This window comes from Heptranchias perlo, chromosome 43, assembly GCF_035084215.1.
Source record: "Heptranchias perlo isolate sHepPer1 chromosome 43, sHepPer1.hap1, whole genome shotgun sequence".
Taxonomy (NCBI): domain Eukaryota; kingdom Metazoa; phylum Chordata; class Chondrichthyes; order Hexanchiformes; family Hexanchidae; genus Heptranchias; species Heptranchias perlo.
This window is the reverse complement of record NC_090367.1, coordinates 773322-793057: the sequence shown is the minus strand read 5'-3', so window position 1 is coordinate 793057 and position 19736 is coordinate 773322. Positions and strand designations below refer to the sequence as shown.

General features: G+C 53.1%; 2 protein-coding genes across 5 annotated transcripts in view; one reads left to right on the top strand and one right to left on the bottom strand.

Moving 5' to 3' along the window:
- Positions 1-8059, top strand: part of LOC137306373 (zinc finger protein ubi-d4-like) — a 36014-nt gene extending 27955 nt beyond the window's left edge. For all 4 annotated transcript variants that reach the window (XM_067975527.1, XM_067975528.1, XM_067975526.1 and 1 more), the window contains 3 exons: positions 278-390; positions 1109-1190; positions 2179-8059. In XM_067975527.1, the coding sequence (XP_067831628.1) occupies positions 278-390; positions 1109-1190; positions 2179-2261 (278 nt within the window). In that variant the 3' untranslated portion in view covers positions 2262-8059. The remainder of the gene's footprint in view (positions 1-277; positions 391-1108; positions 1191-2178) is intronic.
- Positions 8060-11181: 3122 nt separating this feature from the next.
- LOC137306499 (muscarinic acetylcholine receptor M1-like) lies at positions 11182-13064 on the bottom strand. Its single transcript, XM_067975762.1, has one exon. The coding sequence runs from the start codon at positions 13021-13023 to the stop codon at positions 11347-11349; it is 1677 nt and encodes a 558-aa protein (XP_067831863.1). The 5' UTR covers positions 13024-13064; the 3' UTR covers positions 11182-11346.
- Positions 13065-19736: the final 6672 nt, after the last annotated feature.

The window sequence follows — 19736 nt, the reverse complement described above, 5'->3', positions numbered from 1 at the left end:
TTTCTCCTGAATTCCCTATTGGATTTATTAGTGATTATCTTATATTTATGGCCCCTAGTTTTGGCCTTCCCCACAAGTGGAAACACCTTTCATAATTTTAAATTCATAATATGGGGACCAGAACTGTGCACAGTAACTCCCAAGTGCGGTCTAACCGAGATTCAATACAAGTTTAACTCTTGGCCCTTTCAAAGAGCCGGCACAGGCACGATGGGCCGAATGTACTGTGCGATTGTATGAGCAGGGATCTGCGGTAAACAAATGGATCTCTTTCCAGGACACCCTTCGTGCCTCCAGTTCACGCCGGTGATGATGGCTGCGGTGAAAACGTACCGGTGGCAGTGCATCGAGTGCAAGTGCTGCAACTTGTGCGGCACATCGGAGAACGATGTAAGTACGGGGAGGAGGAGGGATGGAGTGGGTGGGTGGGTGAAGAGGGAGGGGGCAGAGCAAGCTGTCAGCGACCCATTCTGGTCTGAACTTGTACGGAGAAAAGTGTGAGGCAGGACTTACTTCCTCTAAATCGTAATTAGCTGTTGAGAACGGGTTCACTTCTCTTTATTAAATGCTAATAATACTTTCCGCTGCGCAGTCTCAGCCGTGACTCAGTAGGTTTCACTCTCGCCTCTGAGTCAGAAGGCTGTGGGTTGGAGCCGCACTCCAGAGACTTGAGCACAAAATCCACTCCTGATGCCCGTTCTAAGGCAATGCTGCACTGTCTTTTGGATGAGACATTAAGCCGAGGCGGTAAAAGACCTCACGGCCACAATTGGAAGAAGAGCAGGGGGAGTTCTCCCCGGTGTCCTGGGCCAATATTTATCCCTCAACCAACATCACTAAAACAGATGATCCGGTCATTATTGCATTGCTGTTTGTGGGATCTTGCTGTGCGCAAATTGGCTGCCGTGTTTCCTACATTACAACAGTGGCTACACTTCAAAAAGTACTTCATTGGCTATGAAGCACTTTGGAGCGTCCTGAGGTGGTGCGAGGCCCTGTATAAATGCATGTCCTTTCTTTCTCACCTCTGTAAGCTGTGCCCCCGGTCAGTATTAGCAAAGACTTAACAGCATCCCCGTTCATGTGTTGTGCTCTTTGGTTTTTCTAGGACCAGCTTCTGTTCTGCGATGACTGTGACCGTGGGTACCACATGTACTGCTTAACCCCACCCATGTCGGAGCCCCCCGAAGGTGAGCAACCTTTTCTTTCTCTTCGCAATGGTAAATTATCTCCACCCTTTCCTGCCTTCAGGGGGTGAACAAGATGTTTGCTTTCTAGTCTTTGCCAGTGCTGTTTGATAGCCATCCCCTCGAAGGTGCGGAGGAATCATTGGTGTCGGTGGGCGGGGGCGAAAAGGGGACATACTCCGATTTTTATTTTGCCCGGTCCGCCCTCTGATAACTGGGGGTACTTCAGTAAGTCAGGCTGCTCGTTTTCCCCTTCCGTTGCTGCCCTGCATTCCCTTCCCCAACAGTACTGATCCCTTGTGTGGGCCCCCGGACGCCCTCTGGTACCCCACCCAAATGACCATACCTCGGGTGAGACTGATCAGTCATCGGTGGGCTGGTGGAGTGTGGGAGGCATTACAGCTGAGCCTGATCATGTTCACTCCTTTCTCTCTCTTGCTCTCTCGCTTCTTCCTTCCCTCTCTCATTCCTTCCCTCTCTCCCTCCCTCCCTCTTTCACTGACTCAGTTGAACCTGGGACCCTGGTCTGCACAGCTCACTGGGCAGTGCATTTAGACAGTAAGCCGGTGACTGAGTGGGTACTTGGGAGCACCGGCCACAATCAGGGCGTGATTTGAACCTCTGACCTTTGGTTTTGAAGGCAGGGCTGTAACCAAGCATCGCCCCAAAGAGAGACGATCGCTCGCACCAGCAGTGAGATGTGACTTTAGACACTGGGGTGTTCCGACTCCTGCACCATAGTTCACCAGCAGGTGTTGCTGTTGCACTGCGAGATCGAGTGCTAGAGACGAATATCCACCCTGGGCCATGGGGGTTATTCCTGTGACCCTCCGCACTGGGGCCGCTGGACAATACTGGCGCAGGGCAGCTGAGTTATAGTGCACAGTGACCCAAGAAAGGGGAGAGAATGCCTTGAAATGACCCTGCCGTCCTTCAGTATCTGTACTCACGCCCTTGTTTCCCCTCCCTTCCCCTCCCCTCTCTTTTACAGGAAGCTGGAGCTGCCGCCTCTGTCTGGATACACTGAAAGAAAAGGCATCGATTTACCAAAATCCCAATCCTCCTCCCTCCTAATGCACCCGACCGGGACAGTGGGGGCTGTAGTGGGGGGGTGGTGGGAGATGGAGAGGGGGCACGAAATGGCATTACAAGTGTGTCTGTAAAACTCACCGGGGTAGCACCATCTGCCGTTCTCGGAGACAGTTACCTGTAGAGGCTTGTGTGAGCGGGGCAGTATTTGGCTCTGTGAGAGAGTGTGCGTGTGTGTGTGTGTGAGTGTATATACTATATATCTTATTTGCACCCTGTGAGAACACTACAATTTTAAACGGGCAGCCCAGGAGGATCACCGCATACATCTGTCGGGCAGGTACAGGTCTGGAACCAGTGCTGCCCCAGGGGTTGTCGGGGGGGGGTAGTCAGGTCAGGACTGCGGTGGGCCCCATGCGCTGGTCGCCTGAGATTCGTGCACGTAGAGACCTGGGCGGAAGCCCCCCAGCTCCGTCGCCCCCTCTCCCCTGGGTGAGTGACACGCTACCTCTTTGACAGCCCGTAGAATGTATGGACAGCAAGAGCCGGCGCCCAAGAATTTATTTTTTAATTCGTGTCCCCTTTAAGGTGACGAGCGACCTTTTGCTGCCCCATTGCCCTTGTTGCCAGTCGAAGGGCGACACAGGGTGATGGTTTGAGCTGGTCAATCCCCAAGCCCTGGCAGACTGTAGAATCTGCCTGCTACTCCTCCCAACCCTCCCCTGTTCTGATCATTGAAACCATAACTGCGATGGCGGTTTTAGAAATACGTCCTATTTCGCGCATGAATGATTTGGTCCTCGGGTTTTTTGGGGGCGGGGGACAGGGACGCAAGGGCAGCGTGTCTGTGCTCTGGTCATCCGCAGCAGAATTCTTGAAACTTTGCAAAGGGCCATCGATCTTTTCCCCCTGTCTGACATCGATCGACCCCGCAGCTCGAGGGAAGGTGGAGTCGGGTTTCTTCGTGTTATCCTTGTTTTCGTTCTCTGACCCGCTGCACCTGACGTGCGAGAGCAAAGTTTGGAGAGACTCGGTTTAATAGCGGCTTCACTCGCAATGTGGTGGTTCACGCAGGCCCCCATTATAGCGGGATGTTTCCTGAGGGATCAGAACAGTTGGTTGGGGAATCCAGGGTGCTGTTTGAATTTGTGGGGCGTTTTTAATATTCCCTGTCTTGTGGTGAGAGGCGTTGCAGGTTTTCAAAGGGGGGAAGGGGAACAGTGGTGATTTAAAGGGACCAAAGTAGCATACTCCTGAAAGTAGAATTCACTGATACCAAACTTAGCTTTGTCTGGGATTGAACTGTGTTCACACCGCACCCCCTCTTTTTGTAGGTCCTGCCAATTAGCATTATCATGAAATTAGAATGAGCGTTTAGAAATGCAGAATCACTTGTAGGGACAGGAGGAGGCCATTCAGCCCCTCGAGCCTGCTGCGCCATTCGATCAGGTCAGGGCTGATCTGTATCTTAACTCCATTTACCCGCCTTGGTTCCATAACCCTTCATCCCCTCACCCAGCAAAAATACATCAAACCTAGTTTTGAAATTTTCAACTGACCCCCAGCCTCAACAACTTTTTGGGGGGAGAGAGTTCCAGATTTCCACTCCCCTTTGTGTGAAGAAGTGCTTCCTGACATCACCCCTGAACGGCCTGGCTCAGGTAGTTTTCTAAACACTGGGGGCACCTTTCTAAAAACACAAAAACCAGGGCCAGAGTCTGGGGTGACTGTGGGGTGGAGTATCTTCCCCACTTTGCCCCCTGGGCTTATTCTGTGATGTAACTAAGCACTTGCCCTTATTTATGGGTTGAGTCTTGGACTGTTTCAGTCCATTGCTGGAGTGGAATCAGACCCTGTATGTGTGTAACCCACCCCCACTGCCGCTCCATGGCTATGTGCGAATGGGCTGCTGTCTGCCTGGAGCCCCCCCACCCCCGTAAAGATTAATCTGTTCCTGTTTTGTCCACTGCCTTGCATTCATACGAAAATGACGGGTAGGAAAAGACCAGCTGGTCCATCAAACTTGTCCCACACCAGGATGGCCGGAGCATCCTGACCAGACAATTCCTCCCCTGTAATTTCCTGGGACAGACAAACATTCCCAAGGCCAAATTAGGGGAAAGGAATGCTCTGGGGAAACTCCCCTCCGACCCACTCAGACGATGGAAACCCAGTCCAGGACATCACACGGACTGTGTGTTATCCATCAAGACATTTGCCTTCTAAAAGTTTCCGTCCTGCTCAGCGAGTGGACCGTCACAAACTGGACGCAAAGTCTTGCTATTCCCATGCCGCACCTAAGAAGCTGTACCCGGTGAGAGTCGGCGCCTTCAGGAGACGAGGAGAGGAATGGTACCATTTCTAGTGCAAGCGCGAGACGATCGGCCGGTCAGCATCCGGGGAAACCCGTCGAGACAGACGCCTAGCCCTGCGCCAGCGACATTGCCCCTATTCGCTCGCCCCCCCCCCAACACACACACACACACACACACCTGTAAGAGAAACTCCAGGGCTAAGACCATTGTATTCTGCCGAAGCCTAGCGATACCTGTAGGCTAACGCCTGCCGCCCTCAGCTCTCTGCCCTCTCCTGCTCCGGAGCAGCTACTCGAAGGGGGGCAGGGGGGGGGGCAGGTTCCAGGGGCAGCCCAGTACTGAGGAAGGGCGCCTCGTTCTCTTCACTTGGCTGAATCCTTACCTCCCCTAATGTCTTTGAATCCACGACCATACTCTGTCGATGATTCTGACTGTTTAATTAACGCCTTTAGGAAATTTTGTTAGACGTGTTTTATATCTGCGTGCGCTAATGATTGTTTGGACTAGGTTCCGGTGGTGGGGGGAGTGGTTGCAGAGTGGGGCCTGCAGCCTCGAGCGCCTTCCTAGGTGGGTTGCTAAAAATCCTGGGTCCCTCCCCATGTGATAAATGACCAGGGTCCCTGCTGCCCCCCTGGGAGCCCTGGTTTAAAATCAGTTTCATTCCATGCTGGAAGTGCACACAGCAGCATGGCTGAGGGGAATCTGTTACAGAGTGAGTGGCACCTCGTGAAAGAGAGAGATGAAATGTTATTAACTTCTTGTATAAACAGCCGTCCTTTTTCAAAAAGAAAAGCGTTTTACTGGAAGCTGAACAGCCTTTGTATTCAGTGGCCCAGAGAGCTATCCAAGGGTTTTAAAGATGTAAACTGTGGATCTAGCCAAGAACGACAGTTTCTCCTTACTGTATGTGCTCGTGTGCCAGACTCCAAGTTTTACTCACGGAGGGGTTTAAGGGAGCAATCTAGTGGATGATACTGTAGCTAACTGTAAGTAGCGTACTCTGTTCTGGACCCTGTACCGTCAGTGTACACTCCCCAGCTCCTGATCTCTCGCCCTCCCTTCTCCAACCCCCCTTTCCATGTCTCCCACACTCCTCTCTCCAGCTCCCTACTTCCTTGTTTTCCCGCTTCCCCTGCCTTCCACTCCCTCTCCCTCTCCTGCTTGTCCCCAGTCAGATCATCTCTCTGCCGCTCCCCTGCCCTCTCTTTCCCCCCCCCCCCCGCCCAGATGTGATTGATGGGCGGGCTTTGATTCCCCACTGCCAGTCAAATGCTTGGAGATGTTTTCGCCTTTGAGCTAGTAGCCTGTGCTTCCGAGAGGCAGTCCTGTTCCCCCGAGTCCAGCCAAGAGCACGTGAGACAAGTTCCCCTCCTGCCTGCTAGGCCTTTGAGTTTCTACTTCATTAAAAGCACGGGGGAGAGGTCCAGGGTGCGGAGGCCATTCAGCCCATTGTAGCTCGACTATCACAGTGTCCAGCTGATCGGGGATGATTCCAGGGTTCTTGCTTCACTCCCCCCCCCCCCCCGCTCCCATGCCGATCGTTCTCTCTGTGAAGAGCTTCCTGGCCTTCTAGTTTGCGCCCTTTGTCCCTCTGTCATTTAGTGTTCTGGATCTACGGTTTCCCCACTGTTCAATATCTGCTGTCTCGCTTCCCTCCTTGAAAAGCCCAACTCTCTCCAGCCTTCGCTCGGACACAGTTCCTACGATCACGCTGTTCCCGTAGTTTTATTTTCCGCTTGTTTTGCCGAGCCCCGTGCATCGCCGCATGCGGAGTGGGCAGTGCCAGTCCTGCAAAAACAGGCTGCCGGCAACACGAGAGCATTCCCCGGGGGGGCGGTGACCGTCTCTCCGGCCTCCGCTCCCACACTGGGGGGGGGGGGTGTGATCAATGGGCTTAAACCACTGACACGCCAGGTTGTTGCACCAGTGCCACCCAACGGTGCCCATCCCAGGCAACTCCTCCGCACCTCGCTTCGGTGGGTCGTGGCGCGTTCCGGACAAGGGATGGATTGAACGTGACTGCTGGGAGCAGGGAGTGGGCTGGTCGCTACCTGTCCAGCCTCCAAGCCAATGCTGAACGGGCTCCTTTGTGTTTCCAGCAATTACATGACAAGTCAAAAATGGTGACGTTTCTCCGAGGCAGTTCGCGGTGCGGGAGAGGGGATCAGGCACAACGCTTGATCGATGCTGTTTTTTGACCCACATGACTCCCACTAAAGTCCCATTTAGTGCAAAGGGTCGAGTCTCAGAGCAACCTACCAACATTGAAATAGAAATAAATTTCCATGGTGAACTTAAGAGATAAATATCCAAGAAGTTATGCAGCAGCCACTTTTATGCTGAATGCTGCTCTCTATCCCAGCATCGAGGTGCCCCCCCTTTTCTCCCCCCCGGTCCCCACCCCCTTTTCTCCCCCCCCCCCCCCCCCCCATCCCGGTCCCCACCCCCCTTTTCTCCCCACCCCCTTTTCTCCCCGGTCCCCACCCCCTTTTCTCCCCTCCCAGTCCCCACCCCCCTTTTCTCCCCCCGGTCCCCACCCCCCTTTCTTCCCCCCCCCCCCCCCCTTTCTCCCACCCACTTCCGACATATCGAAAGTATTCTGTTGTGTGTGTGAATATTGCGCTCCTCAAAGCGAGGGATGTCGGTGCGGGGGAATGGAGCACTTTCCCCTTCAGGCACCCAGTCTCAGCATTCCCAGGGCAGGTGTAGCATGGCTTAGAGTTCACTCTGCTCTGCCACCAAGGTGCCTGGAAAGATCTCCCCCCCCCCCCCCTCTCCCGCTGTGAGATCTGTGCACCAGTCATCCTGTGGCCTCCTCGAGATTGCCGAATTAGGGAGCGGTTTTGTTTTGGGGATGTTGCCCACTGGGCTGGGATTGTCCAAACCTCTTATCACTCACCATCCTTGCAGCCAACAGACCGGGCTGTGTTTGAATCATGTATCCTTCCTCTAGGCAAGTGTCTCGTCTCCATTTGGTGCCCTCCCCCCCCCCCCCCCCCCCTTTCCTTGATCCTCTCCCCCCCCCCCCCACAAAAAGTTGGCCGACATTAAGTGCTCCCCGCTAGTGGTTTTGGGGGGGGGGGGCAATGGAAGGAAATTTCCGGTGTCCTTCGTAGAGAATGGAGACAGAAATCGTTCAGACGAGCAGGCAAAAAACATTTGCACAAGAGGTTTTAGTGAATTTAAAAGCGAGATTCCCTGAGATGGGACCCTAGCCTATCTCCGAGGAGTGACGTCTTATTTTTTATATATAGATATATATATATACACACTTTAGTTACATACCGTAGTGAACACCAGAAACTAATAAGGAATCCTTCCGAAGAACCTTACTAATTTTAAAAATGAATTGTATGGTATATTTCAAAAGGTTATTTTTTCCCCTCACATTTAGTGTGACAAGTATTTTTCCAATGTTGTGTACGGCAAGGACATTTAATCTTTTTCCAGTGTAGTTTTTTGATACTATTTTATTTCTTCTACTTCTCGTTCTTTTATTGGGGAGGGGGTTGGTGGGGGGGCTGGTTTCCGAAAGGTACTGAAATTTGTTTCTTTTCAATGTTAATAAAAGTTTACACAAAAGAAAAGTCTCTTCTCTTGATTGGTGAGTTTGTCTGCTCACTCGGGCCTCCCACGTGAGGCCCTGCTCCTCCTCACTGGGTAAACGCACCCACCTCAGAACCTGTGGAACCGAGCTCCAGAGAGCAGAGCACCCAGTACCCGTGGAACCGAGCCCCGGGGAGCAGAGGACCCAGTACCTGTGGAACCGAGCTCCAGAGAGCAGAGCACCCAGTACCTGTGGAACCGAGCCCCGGGGAGCAGAGCACCCAGTACCTGTGGAACCGAGCCCCGGGGAGCAGAGGACCCAGTACCTGTGGAACCGAGCCCCGGGGAGCAGAGCACCCAGTACCTGTGGAACCGAGCCCCGGGGAGCAGAGGACCCAGTCCCTGTGGAACCGAGCTCCAGAGAGCAGAGGACCCAGTACCCGTGGAACCGAGCCCCGTGGAACCGAGCCCCGGGGAGCAGAGGACCCAGTACCTGTGGAACCGAGCCCCGGGGAGCAGAGGACCCAATACCTGTGGAACCGAGCCCCGGGGAGCAGAGGAACCTGTACTTGTGGGTCCAGAGGACCCAGTACCTGTGGAACCGAGCCCCGGGGAGCAGAGCACCCAGTACCTGTGGAACCGAGTCCCGGGGAGCAGAGGACCCAGTACCTGTGGAACCGAGCCCCGGGGAGCAGAGGAACCTGTACTTGTGGGTCCAGAGGACCCAGTACCTGTGGAACCAAACCCTGGGGAGCAGAGGAACCTGTACTTGTGGGTCCAGAGGACCCAGTACCTGTGGAACCGAGCCCCGGGGAGCAGAGCACCCAGTACCTGTGGAACCGAGCCCCGGGGAGCAGAGGACCCAGTACCTGTGGAACCGAGCCCCGGGGAGCAGAGCACCCAGTACCTGTGGAACTGAGCCCCGGGGAGCAGAGGACCCAGTACCTGTGGAACTGAGCCCCGGGGAGCAGAGGACCCAGTACCTGTGGAACCGAGCCCCAGGGAGCAGAGGGAACCAAGCCCCAGGGACCGGGTGAAGCAACACACAAAGCACTGGCACCTGTGGAACTGAGCCCAGAGACAAGGGGAACCAGCACCTGTGGAACTGAGCACAGAGACAAGGGGAACCAGCACCTGTGGAACTGAGCCCAGAGACCTGTGGAACTGAGCCCAGAGACCAGGGGAACCGGCGCCTGTGGAACTCAGCCCAGAAACCAGGGGAACCAGCACCCGTGGAACTGAGCCCAGAGACCAGGGGAACCGGCACCTGTGGAACTGAGCCCAGAGACCAGGGGAACCAGCACCTGTGGAACTGAGCCCAGAAACCAGGGGAACCAGCACCCGTGGAACTGAGCCCAGAGACCAGGGGAACCAGCGCCTGTGGAACTGAGCCCAGAGACCAGGGGAACCAGCGCCTGTGGAACTGAGCCCAGAGACCAGGGGAACCAGCGCCTGTGGAACTGAGCCCAGAGACCAGGGGAACCAGCACCTGTGGAACTGAGCCCAGAGACCAGGGGAACCAGCGCCTGTGGAACTGAGCCCAGAGACCAGGGGAACCAGCACCTGTGGAACTGAGCCCAGAGACCAGGGGAACCAGCACCTGTGGAACTGAGCCCAGAGACCAGGGGAACCAGCGCCTGTGGAACTGAGCCCAAAGACAAGGGGAACTGGCGCCTGTGGAACTGAGCCCAGAGACCAGGGGAACCAGCGCCTGTGGAACTGAGCCCAAAGACAAGGGGAACTGGCGCCTGTGGAACTGAGCCCAGAGACCAGGGGAACCAGCGCCTGTGGAACTGAGCCCAGAGACCAGGGGAACCAGCGCCTGTGGAACTGAGCGCCTGTGAGCGAAGCAACACCTTCAGGAGAAGAAGCGGACCGTTGAATCTGTGCAGGTAAAAAATGAAACATTTTCCTGATTGACATGTTCTTAACTGAGATACGTAGAGCATTGGAACTAAAATAAGGGCCGCTTATCTGCAAACTGGTCTAGGCTCCCAGATGTCAACGGTCAGGGCCATAAGAAACGTCCAAGGGGTCAAGTTATGGAGTTAAGTGAAATGGAGAGTCCTGGTAAATAAAATGGACACCTTACAATAGAAATAATTCTTCAGACCAAGAGTGAGAATATTTTATTGGTAAAACACAAACGTCCATCCTTCATGATGCCACTGTAGTTTCCTCATGACACCATAAAGTAGTTCAGTGATCTTAAAGGTTTAACATATAATTAACACTTATAAGTTCCCAGTTTAAAGGCGAAGTGTGGAGTGACCAGAAGCCCTTCCACACTTGGCTGTGGTCTCTTGGTCCTGCCTTGGTTTGCCGAATTTGGGATGAGACGTTAAACTGAGGCCCCGTTGCCCTCTCAGATGAATATTAAAGGTCCCACGGCCACAATTGGAAGAAGAGCAGGGGGAGTTCTCCCCTGTGTCCTGGGCCAATCTTTATCCCTCAACCAACATTGCTTTTTAAAAAAAAAACATTACCTGGTCATTATCATGTTGCTGTTTGTGGGATCTTGCTGTGCGCAAATTGGCTGACTCGTTTCCTACATTACGACAGTGACTACACTTCAAAAAGTAGATCATTGGCTGTGAAGCGCTTTGGGACATCCTGAGATCGTGAAAGACGCTGTATAAACGGGAGTCCTTCTTTCTTAACACTGATGGATAAAGATGCATTAGAAAGACTTCAGAAAAGACTTATTCGAGGCCCTTGGGGGAGACAAAAAAAAATTTGGGAGAAAAGACAGGCATGACCCTATTTTTAAAATGCTACCAAAAAACATGTCAGCTGCTTGCGCGCCTTGTCGCTGTTGTGGGATCTTGCTGTGTTCAAATTGGTTGCCCCTCTGCCTCCTTAACGGTGAGTGCACTTCAAAAGGTGGTTCATTTATTGGTTGTGAAGTGCTTTGGAACGTCCTGAGGACATAGGAGCAGGCCATTCGTCGCCTCGAGCCCGTTCTGCCATTCTATTAGATCACGGCTGATCACGATATGAATTGTTCTGGAGGAGGTTGGGCAGGGTAATCGGGGAAGTTTAGTCTTTGAGCGACCATCTCTGGATCCGTGTAGGTGGGGTCCTCAGAATGAGCTATGGCTGACTCAAGTCAGCGCCCCCCCACCCCCCCCTCCTCTTAGAGCTAGCCTCCTGTGACTTCACTGGCTTGTGAGGTGAGGGACGGCCACCATGGTTCCATTGCCATCCAGCAGCGATGGCACCAGATGACGCCACAGTACCGGGATTCTCTGCTTGGGGCGGTTTGCCTCCTACGAGGGCACGGCTTGTCTCTGAGCTTGTTTTCCCCATTTCCTCTTGTCCCACTGGCACAGAAGCAGCATTTTGAAGGTAATGCGGAACTCCCTATTGCACAAGGCATAGCACATGGGGTTGATTGTGCTGTTTACATAGCACAGCCAGTATCCCAGCTGCCAGAGCTTTCCTGGAATGCAGCCATTGCAAAACGTGGACACCAGCACCATGATGTTGTATGGAGTCCAGGTGATTATAAAAGCGAGCAAGATGGCGCACAGTGTCTTTGCGGCCTTCTTCTCCTTAATGATGAACCTTTTCTTTTTCTGGAACGTGCGGATTTTGGTCTTGGCCGTGGAGTTATTGGCGAAAGGCTCATCCTTCAGCGAGAGAGAAATAAAAGACGACGTCTTGAGTTGCAATAAGCGCCTGTGCTCCCTCGAAGAGTCTGGGCCTGGTCCGGTTGTGGGTTCAAGTTTAGCGAGATTGGTTTCTTCCAGTTCTATGCAGTCTAGCTCTTTCCCCGGCCGACCGTTTTCTGGAGACCCCTTCCCAACGACCACCCCAACTCCCTTGGCGGTTGCCGTTTTATTTTTCCACCTGCCGGGTTTGATAAAAGGCAACTGTATCCCCGTGAAACAGAGTTGAGGTTTCTTCCTTGTCGCTCGCTCCTCCTCATCGGACGAGATGGAGGGATCCAGCGTCGAGGCCCTGTCAGCGTTGGTCCAACTCTCGCAGCTGCTATTGTCTTGCTCCACGTCCGACTTGAGCTGGGACGCTCGATTCCTTTTGGAAGGAGAGGAATCCCCCTCTGGCATCTGCCGAGGTCCTTTTGAGGATTCGGACTGGTTGTACCTGCTGTTGCTTCTCTGGCTGCCCAGTGGCTTGGCGTCCGACCTCCTGCCCCTGCCCTGGAGGGCTGCCAGCTCCCTGGTCCGTTTCTTCGTCTCGTTGTAGATGAGCCAGTACAGGGTGGTCATAATGGTGATCGGCAGGTAGAAGGCAGCAATGGCAGTGCCAAAGGTGATGATGGGCTCAGAGAGGAACTGTATGTAGCAGCTTCCCAGTTTCACCGTCCGCTGGCCGACAATATATTGCCAGAACAAGATGGCAGGCGCCCACAGAACGAAGGAGATCGCCCAGGCTAGCGCAATCATGATGGCCGCCCTTCTTGGAGTCCGCTTAGCTCTGTAGGTCAGCGGGCGGGTGACTGAGAAGTACCGGTCAAAGCTGATCACCAGAAGATTCATGACCGACGCATTGCTGGCAACGTAATCCAAGGCCAGCCAGAGGTCACAGGTCACGGTGCCCAGTGCCCAGTGGTTCATGATGATGTAGGTGGTGTAGAGGTTCATGGACAGAGCGCCAATGATCAAGTCGGCGTAGGCCAGGCTGAGGAGGAAGTAATTGTTCACAGTCTTCAGCTGCTGGTTGACCTTGAAGGACAGCACCACCAGGACATTGCCGATCACCGTCACCAAGGACAGGCTGGCCGTCACCATGGTGATCAGGATGACCTCCCAGGCCGCGTGACCTCCCAGCGGATCGTAGCTGGAGTTGCCGAGGGAAACCTTCTGGTCCAGGGTGAGGGCGGATAAATTCATGTCCAAAGGAAGCCCGTGCCGGCCATTTTCAGAGATGACCCCTTGACCGTCCTGGTGAGCCGCCCATGCTCCGAGTGTCCAAATGGTCATGTTCCAGTGATGGGGGCAGGGTGAGATTACTCTGCTGTCATAGTCTGTAAAATGAAATAGATTGTTAATTAATTGAAGGGGGTTGGTGCCAATTCCTGTTGTTTTAAAAGAAAAACGCTCCCAATTTTTCTCCACTCTTTTGAAGCAATTGGCTCCTTGGGGTATGGGTTAAATATAAGAAAGGACCACTCGGGTGACGAGCAGAGACTTGAACCCATGATCCAGGCTGACACTCCCGGTGCCAGTACTGAGGGAACGCCGCACTGTCGGAGGGTCAGTACTGAGGGAGCGCCGCACTGTGGGAGGGTCCGTACTGAGGGAGCGCCGCACTGTCGGAGGGTCCGTACTGAGGGAGCGCCGCACTGTCGGAGGGTCCGTACAGAGGGAGCGCGGCACTGTCGGAGGGTCGGTACTGAGGGAGCGCCGCACTGTCGGAGGGTCGGTACTGAGGGAGCGCCGCACTGTCGGAGGGTCGGTACTGAGGGAGCGCCGCACTGTCGGTGGGTCGGTACTGAGGGAGCGCGGCACTGTGGGAGGGTCCGTACAGAGGGAGCGCCGCACTGTCGGAGGGTCAGTACTGAGGGAGCGCCGTACTGAGGGAGCGCCGCACTGTGGGAGGGTCCGTACTGAGGGAGCGCCGCACTGTCGGAGGGTCCGTACTGAGGGAGCGCCGCACTGTCGGAGGGTCCGTACAGAGGGAGCGCGGCACTGTTGGAGGGTCGGTACTGAGGGAGCGCCGCACTGTCGGAGGGTCAGTACTGAGGGAGTGCCGCACTGTCGGAGGGTCGGTACTGAGGGAGCGCGGCACTGTCGGAGGGTCAGTACTGAGGGAGCGCCGCACTGTCGGAGGGTCAGTACTGAGGGAGCGCCGCACTGTCGGAGGGTCGGTACTGAGGGAGCGCTGCACTGTCGGAGGGTCGGTACTGAGGGAGCGCGGCACTGTCGGAGGGTCAGTACTGAGGGAGCGCCGCACTGTCGGAGGGTCAGTACTGAGGGAGCGCCGCACTGTCGGAGGGTCAGTACTGAGGGAGCGCTGCACTGTCGGAGGGTCGGTACTGAAGGAGCGCTGCACTGTCAGAGGTGCCGTCTTTCGGATGAGACATTAAACCGAGGTCCCGTTTGCCCCTCTCAGGTACAAGATCCCACAGCCACTATTGGAAGACGAGCAGGGGAATTCTCCCCGGTGTCCTGGGCCAATATTTATCTCTCAACCCCCCAACATCACAGAAAAAAACCCAGATGATCTGGCTATTTATCACATTGCTGTTTGTGGAATCTTGCTGTGCACAAATTGGCTGCTGCGTTTCGTACATCACAACAGTGACTACACTCAAAAAGTACTTCATTGGCTGTAAAGTGCTTTGGGAACGTCCTGAGGTTGTGAAAGGCGCTGTAGAAATACAAGTAACAAGATCAATTTATTCATTAAGGGGAACACGGACCCTTGGGCAGTTTGTACAGAAGGACATGGTCCTGAGACTGGAGCACCAGGTGGCGGGCTTGCCATGGATGCTGTTCATTGTGTGAAGAAATGAGCCATTTTCTTTCCTCCTCCCACGTTGTTGACAGCCTTTAATAGAGTCAGATGTTAATATTTTTATTTGTTTTGCAAGGCCCCTTGGTCAGTTTTTTTCTTCCCCTTTCCCTTCTCTCCTTACGGTGCTGATTCTCTGGGGTAGGTTTCCAAGGACAGGAGGTAACTCACCATTTATTGTGGGAGGCTGGGTGTTTGAATGATGGACTATTCGACCATAAAGGGCATCGCAGCCAAGCCCAATCTCGCCCTTGGTGCATGTTCCAGCAGGATAGAGACGAGCAACAGAATCCCTGGGCTGGGTTCCCCCCACTCCCTGCCCCGAGAGCGCTGGGGCCAAGCGTAGCATCGCAGCAATCAAACGGGATTAGCCCAAGGATTGAGACTGGGACCTGCCGGCACTCACACGTAACGAACGGGAGGAAGGGCGCTCCCGAGGGGAGATAGGGGCATCAGCTGAAAGGGTGGTCACTATTGGTGTCAGGGTGAGCAAAGGAGTAAGCTGGTCCAGGAGGAGTGTAGGGTACGTGCAAACCTGCCTGGCTGGAAAAGATCCATCGGGTGGGGTCGGGAGCAGGTCAAGTAGGGATTTGAATGCGGACACAAGGAGCGTCACGAGCTGGCATGTTTGCTACCCAGCGAGTTAATACTGTTGAACAAGTTTTGGATCTCCTCCAACCCTTGGAATTTACAGCAGGATTGTTCTATAAAGCCTAGTGTTTGTGTGATATACAGCACACACTAAACACACGGGGAGTGATACTAAGCAGACGGGGGGTGTCGGATAGACTCTGCGCCCGGGGTCTTTTTAATAGGTTTGTTGAATGCCACCTCACAAGTGGGAAGGCGACATTTTTAATCCTTCGGCGTGGGATCGACCAAGATTCAGTCACGTTCGAAGCCTGGGAACCTGACTGGATGGCACACTCTCTCTATTGTGTTTTGTGTGGAATCCCATGTTTGGTCATCTCCCCTTTTAAAGGGATGACATCTTGGAATTGCAGAGCGTTTCCAGGCAGGACACAGATTCAGAGCAAACTGGAACACTTCACTCGCTCAATCTGCCCTGTTTGGGGAGAGGTTTGGGAGTGGGGCTGGGAAGCAGTTGTCTTCTGTTCCCTCTGGGGTGGGGGGAAGTAACTTTAAATATCAGATAAAGAAATTCAATGATTCATCTCATCATTGACTCAGCACCGAATGATATCATTCATTCCCATTCACTCCCATTGTACACAATCCCAATGGACCAAACGCCTTCCCATTCACTCCCATTGTACACAATCCCAATGGACCAAACGCCTTCCCATTCACTCCCATTGTACACAATCCCAATGGACCAAACCCCTTCCCATTCACTCCCATTGTACACAATCCCAATGGACCAAACCCCTTCCCATTCACTCCCACTGTACACAATCCCAATGGACCAAACGCCTTCCCATTCTCTCCCATTATACACAATCCCAATGGACCAAACCCCTTCCCATTCACTCCCATTATACACAATCCCAATGGACCAAACCCCTTCCCATTCACTCCCATTGTACACAATCCCAATGGACCAAACCCCTTCCCATTCACTCCCATTGTACACAATCCCAATGGACCAAACCCCTTCCCATTCACTCCCATTGTACACAATCCCAATGGACCAAACCCCTTCCCATTCACTCCCACTGTACAGAATCCCAATGGACCAGACCCCTTCCCATTCACTCCCATTGTACAGAATCCCAACGGATCAAATCCCTCTCAGGTGGCTGTAAAAGATCCCACGGCCACTATTGGAAGAAGAGCAGGGGGAGTTCTCCCTGGTGTCATGGGGGCCAATATTTATCCCTCAACCAACATCACTAAATGTAAGGAATCTTACAACACCAGGTTATAGTCCAACAGTTTTATTTGAAAATCACAAGCTTTCGGAGGCTTCCTCCTTCGTCAGGTGAGTGTGGGATTCCATGAAAGTTATCGCATTTATAGTCAGAGAACAATGCCTGGTGATTACAGATAATCTTTCCAACTGCCCGTTATCAAGGCAATCAAAGGATTGTAAGATTCCTTACATTTGTCCACCCCAGTCCATCACTGGCATCTCCATATCACAACATCACTAAAAAAACATGATCTGGTCATTATCACATTACTGTTTGTGGGATCTTGCTGTGCACAAATTGGCTGCTGCGTTTCCCACATTACAACAGTGACTACACTTGAAAAAAAAAGTACTTCATTGGCTGTAAAGGGTTTGGGACGTCCTGAGGTGGTGAACAGTGCTATAGAAATGGGAGTTCTTTCTTTCCACTGCCAGCCCTAGTCCCAGTTGGATCTCAACCCCAACAAGTGAAGGCAGTGATCCTGATATTTTGGAATGGGGAGGATTTTTTCCCTAATTCCGTTTCTTCCCCCCCACCCCCCAAAGGCGCAGACTATTCCTGGGGTACGGTTTCCATGGGCGCTGAGTGTCCTCTTCCACCCGAACTGGGCTGCCTTTCTTCATTGGTGACCTGGACAGCAAGAATCATTAGGGATTTCTACCATGGCCAATCCGCATTCTACCCTCATCGGACATCCACAAATGCACGCACTCTCCAACAGGGGTCACAGGATAGTGGTCAGGAGTGGGGACACTGATGCTGGTGGAGTTGGGGCACATTCTTAGGGTAGTGTAGAGGGAGCTTTACTCTGTATCTAACCCGTGCTGTACCTGCCCTGGGAGTGTTTGATGGGACAGTGTAGAGGGAGCTTTACTCTGTATCTAACCCGTGCTGTACCTGCCCTGGGAGTGTTTGATGGGACAGTGTAGAGGGAGCTTTACTCTGTATCTAACCCTGTACCTGCCCCGGGAGTGTTTGATGGGACAGTGTAGAGGGAGCTTTACTCTGTATCTAACCCTGTACCTGCCCCGTGAGTGTTTGATGGGACAGTGTAGAGGGAGTTTTACTCTGTATCTAACCCTGTACCTGCCCCGGGAGTGTTTGATGGGACTGTGTAGAGGGAGCTTTACTCTGTATCTAACCCGTGCTGTACCTGCCCTGGGAGTGTTTGATGGGACAGTGTAGAGGGAGCTTTACTCTGTATCTAACCCTGTACCTGCCCTGGGAGTGTTTGATGGGACAGTGTAGAGGGAGCTTTACTCTGTATCTAACCCGTGCTGTACCTGCCCTGGGAGTGTTTGATGGGACAGTGTAGAGGGAGCTTTACTCTGTATCTAACCCGTGCTGTACCTGCCCTGGGAGTGTTTGATGGGACAATGGATTTGAAGAGTAGAAAATGATTCTATTGCAATATGATCCCTCACCCTGATAGACACAATAATTCACCCTCAAATAATCTATAAGCAAAGAGTCGGGATTTGAACCTGAATGAGGCAGTGGGGATGAAAGTGTCTCTTTTGTTAATGGCTTCAGCATTCTCACTGTCAGTCAGTGGCTGAGTGAGGACGGGAGAGGTTAGACCACCAGTCATTTCTCTGACCCCACCCAACTACTTAAGACAGAGCCAGGTTGAATAAAAATGTCTGACTGAGAACTGATAAATGGGACACAGCCGAGCGTTTCTTTCCAGGTCCTGACTGCACTGCAGTTTGGCCATTCCCTGTGCCAGGAGCCAGTTCCCTCTCGCCCGACGCCTTTCTCACTGTTGGTTCATTGTGATTCCCAGGCGTAAGGATTTGAAGTTGGTGGTTCCCCTGGAGACGAGGATCTATATTCAGCACCTGTCAGTCATTCCCAGATACACAGCCGGCTGTCAGAAGCTTAGGCATGGGTCGAAGTTATTGACACAGTTCAGCTTACACTCAAAATGGGCAACACACTGGGCTCAGAACATGACACAGACTCTCAGTATCTCCTGAGCTTAGTATGGCGACATCTTCCAACTGTAGAGGGAGCTTTACTCTGTATCTAACCCGTGCTGTACCTGCCCTGGGAGTGTTTGATGGGGCAGTGTAGAGGGAGCTTTACCCTGTGCCGTACCTGCCCTGGGAGTGTTTGATGGGGCAGTGTAGAGGGAGCTTTACTCTGTATCTAACCCGTGCTGTACCTGCCCTGGGAGTGTTTGATGGGGCAGTGTAGAGGGAGCTTTACTCTGTATCTAACCCGTGCTGTACCTGCCCTGGGAGTGTTTGATGGGGCAGTGTAGAGGGAGCTTTACCCTGTGCCGTACCTGCCCTGGGAGTGTTTGATGGGGCAGTGTAGAGGGAGCTTTACTCTGTATCTAACCCGTGCTGTACCTGCCCTGGGAGTGTTTGATGGGGCAGTGTAGAGGGAGCTTTACTCTGTATCTAACCCGTGCTGTACCTGCCCTGGGAGTGTTTGATGAGGCAGTGTAGAGGGAGCTTTACTCTGTATCTAACCTGTGCTGTACCTGCCCTGGGAAGTGTTTGATGGGACAGTGTAGAGGGAGCTTTACTCTGTATCTAACCCTGTACCTGCCCTGGGAGTGTTTGACGGGACAGTGTAGAGGGAGCTTTACTTTGTATCTAACCTGTGCTGTACCTGCCCTGGGAAGTGTTTCATGGGACAGTATAGATCCATAGAAAAGATACAGCACAGAAGGGGGCATTTGGCCCATCGTGTCTGCGCCGGCTCGAAGAACAACCAGGTGCCCATTCTAATCCCACCTTCCAGCACCCGGTCCGTAGCCCTGTAGCTTCTAGCACTTTAGGTGCAGGTCCAGGTACTTTTTAAAAGAGTTGAGGGTCCCTGCCTCTACCACCAATTCGGGCAGCGAATTCCATACACCCACCACCCTCTGGGTAAAAAAGTTTTTCCTCGTGTCCCCTCTGATCCTTCCACCAATCAGCTTAAATCTATGTCCTCTAGTTCTTGAACTCTCCGCTAGGGGAAACAGGTACTTCCTGTCAACTCTATCTGGGCCCCTCATAATTTTGTACACCTCAATCAAGTCTCCCCTCAGCCTCCTCTGCTCCAAGGAAAACAACCCCAGCCTATCCAATCTCTCCTCGTAGCTGCAATTTTTAAGCCCTGGCAACATTCTTGTAAATCTTCTCTGCACTCTCTCCAGAGCAATTACGCCTTTCCTGTAATGTGGTGACCAGAACTGCGCACAATACTCCAGCTGTGGCCTTACCAGCGTTTTATACAGTTCCATCATTACATCCCTGCTTTTTGTAATCTATACCTCGGCTAATAACAGAGAGCATTCCGTATGCCTTCTT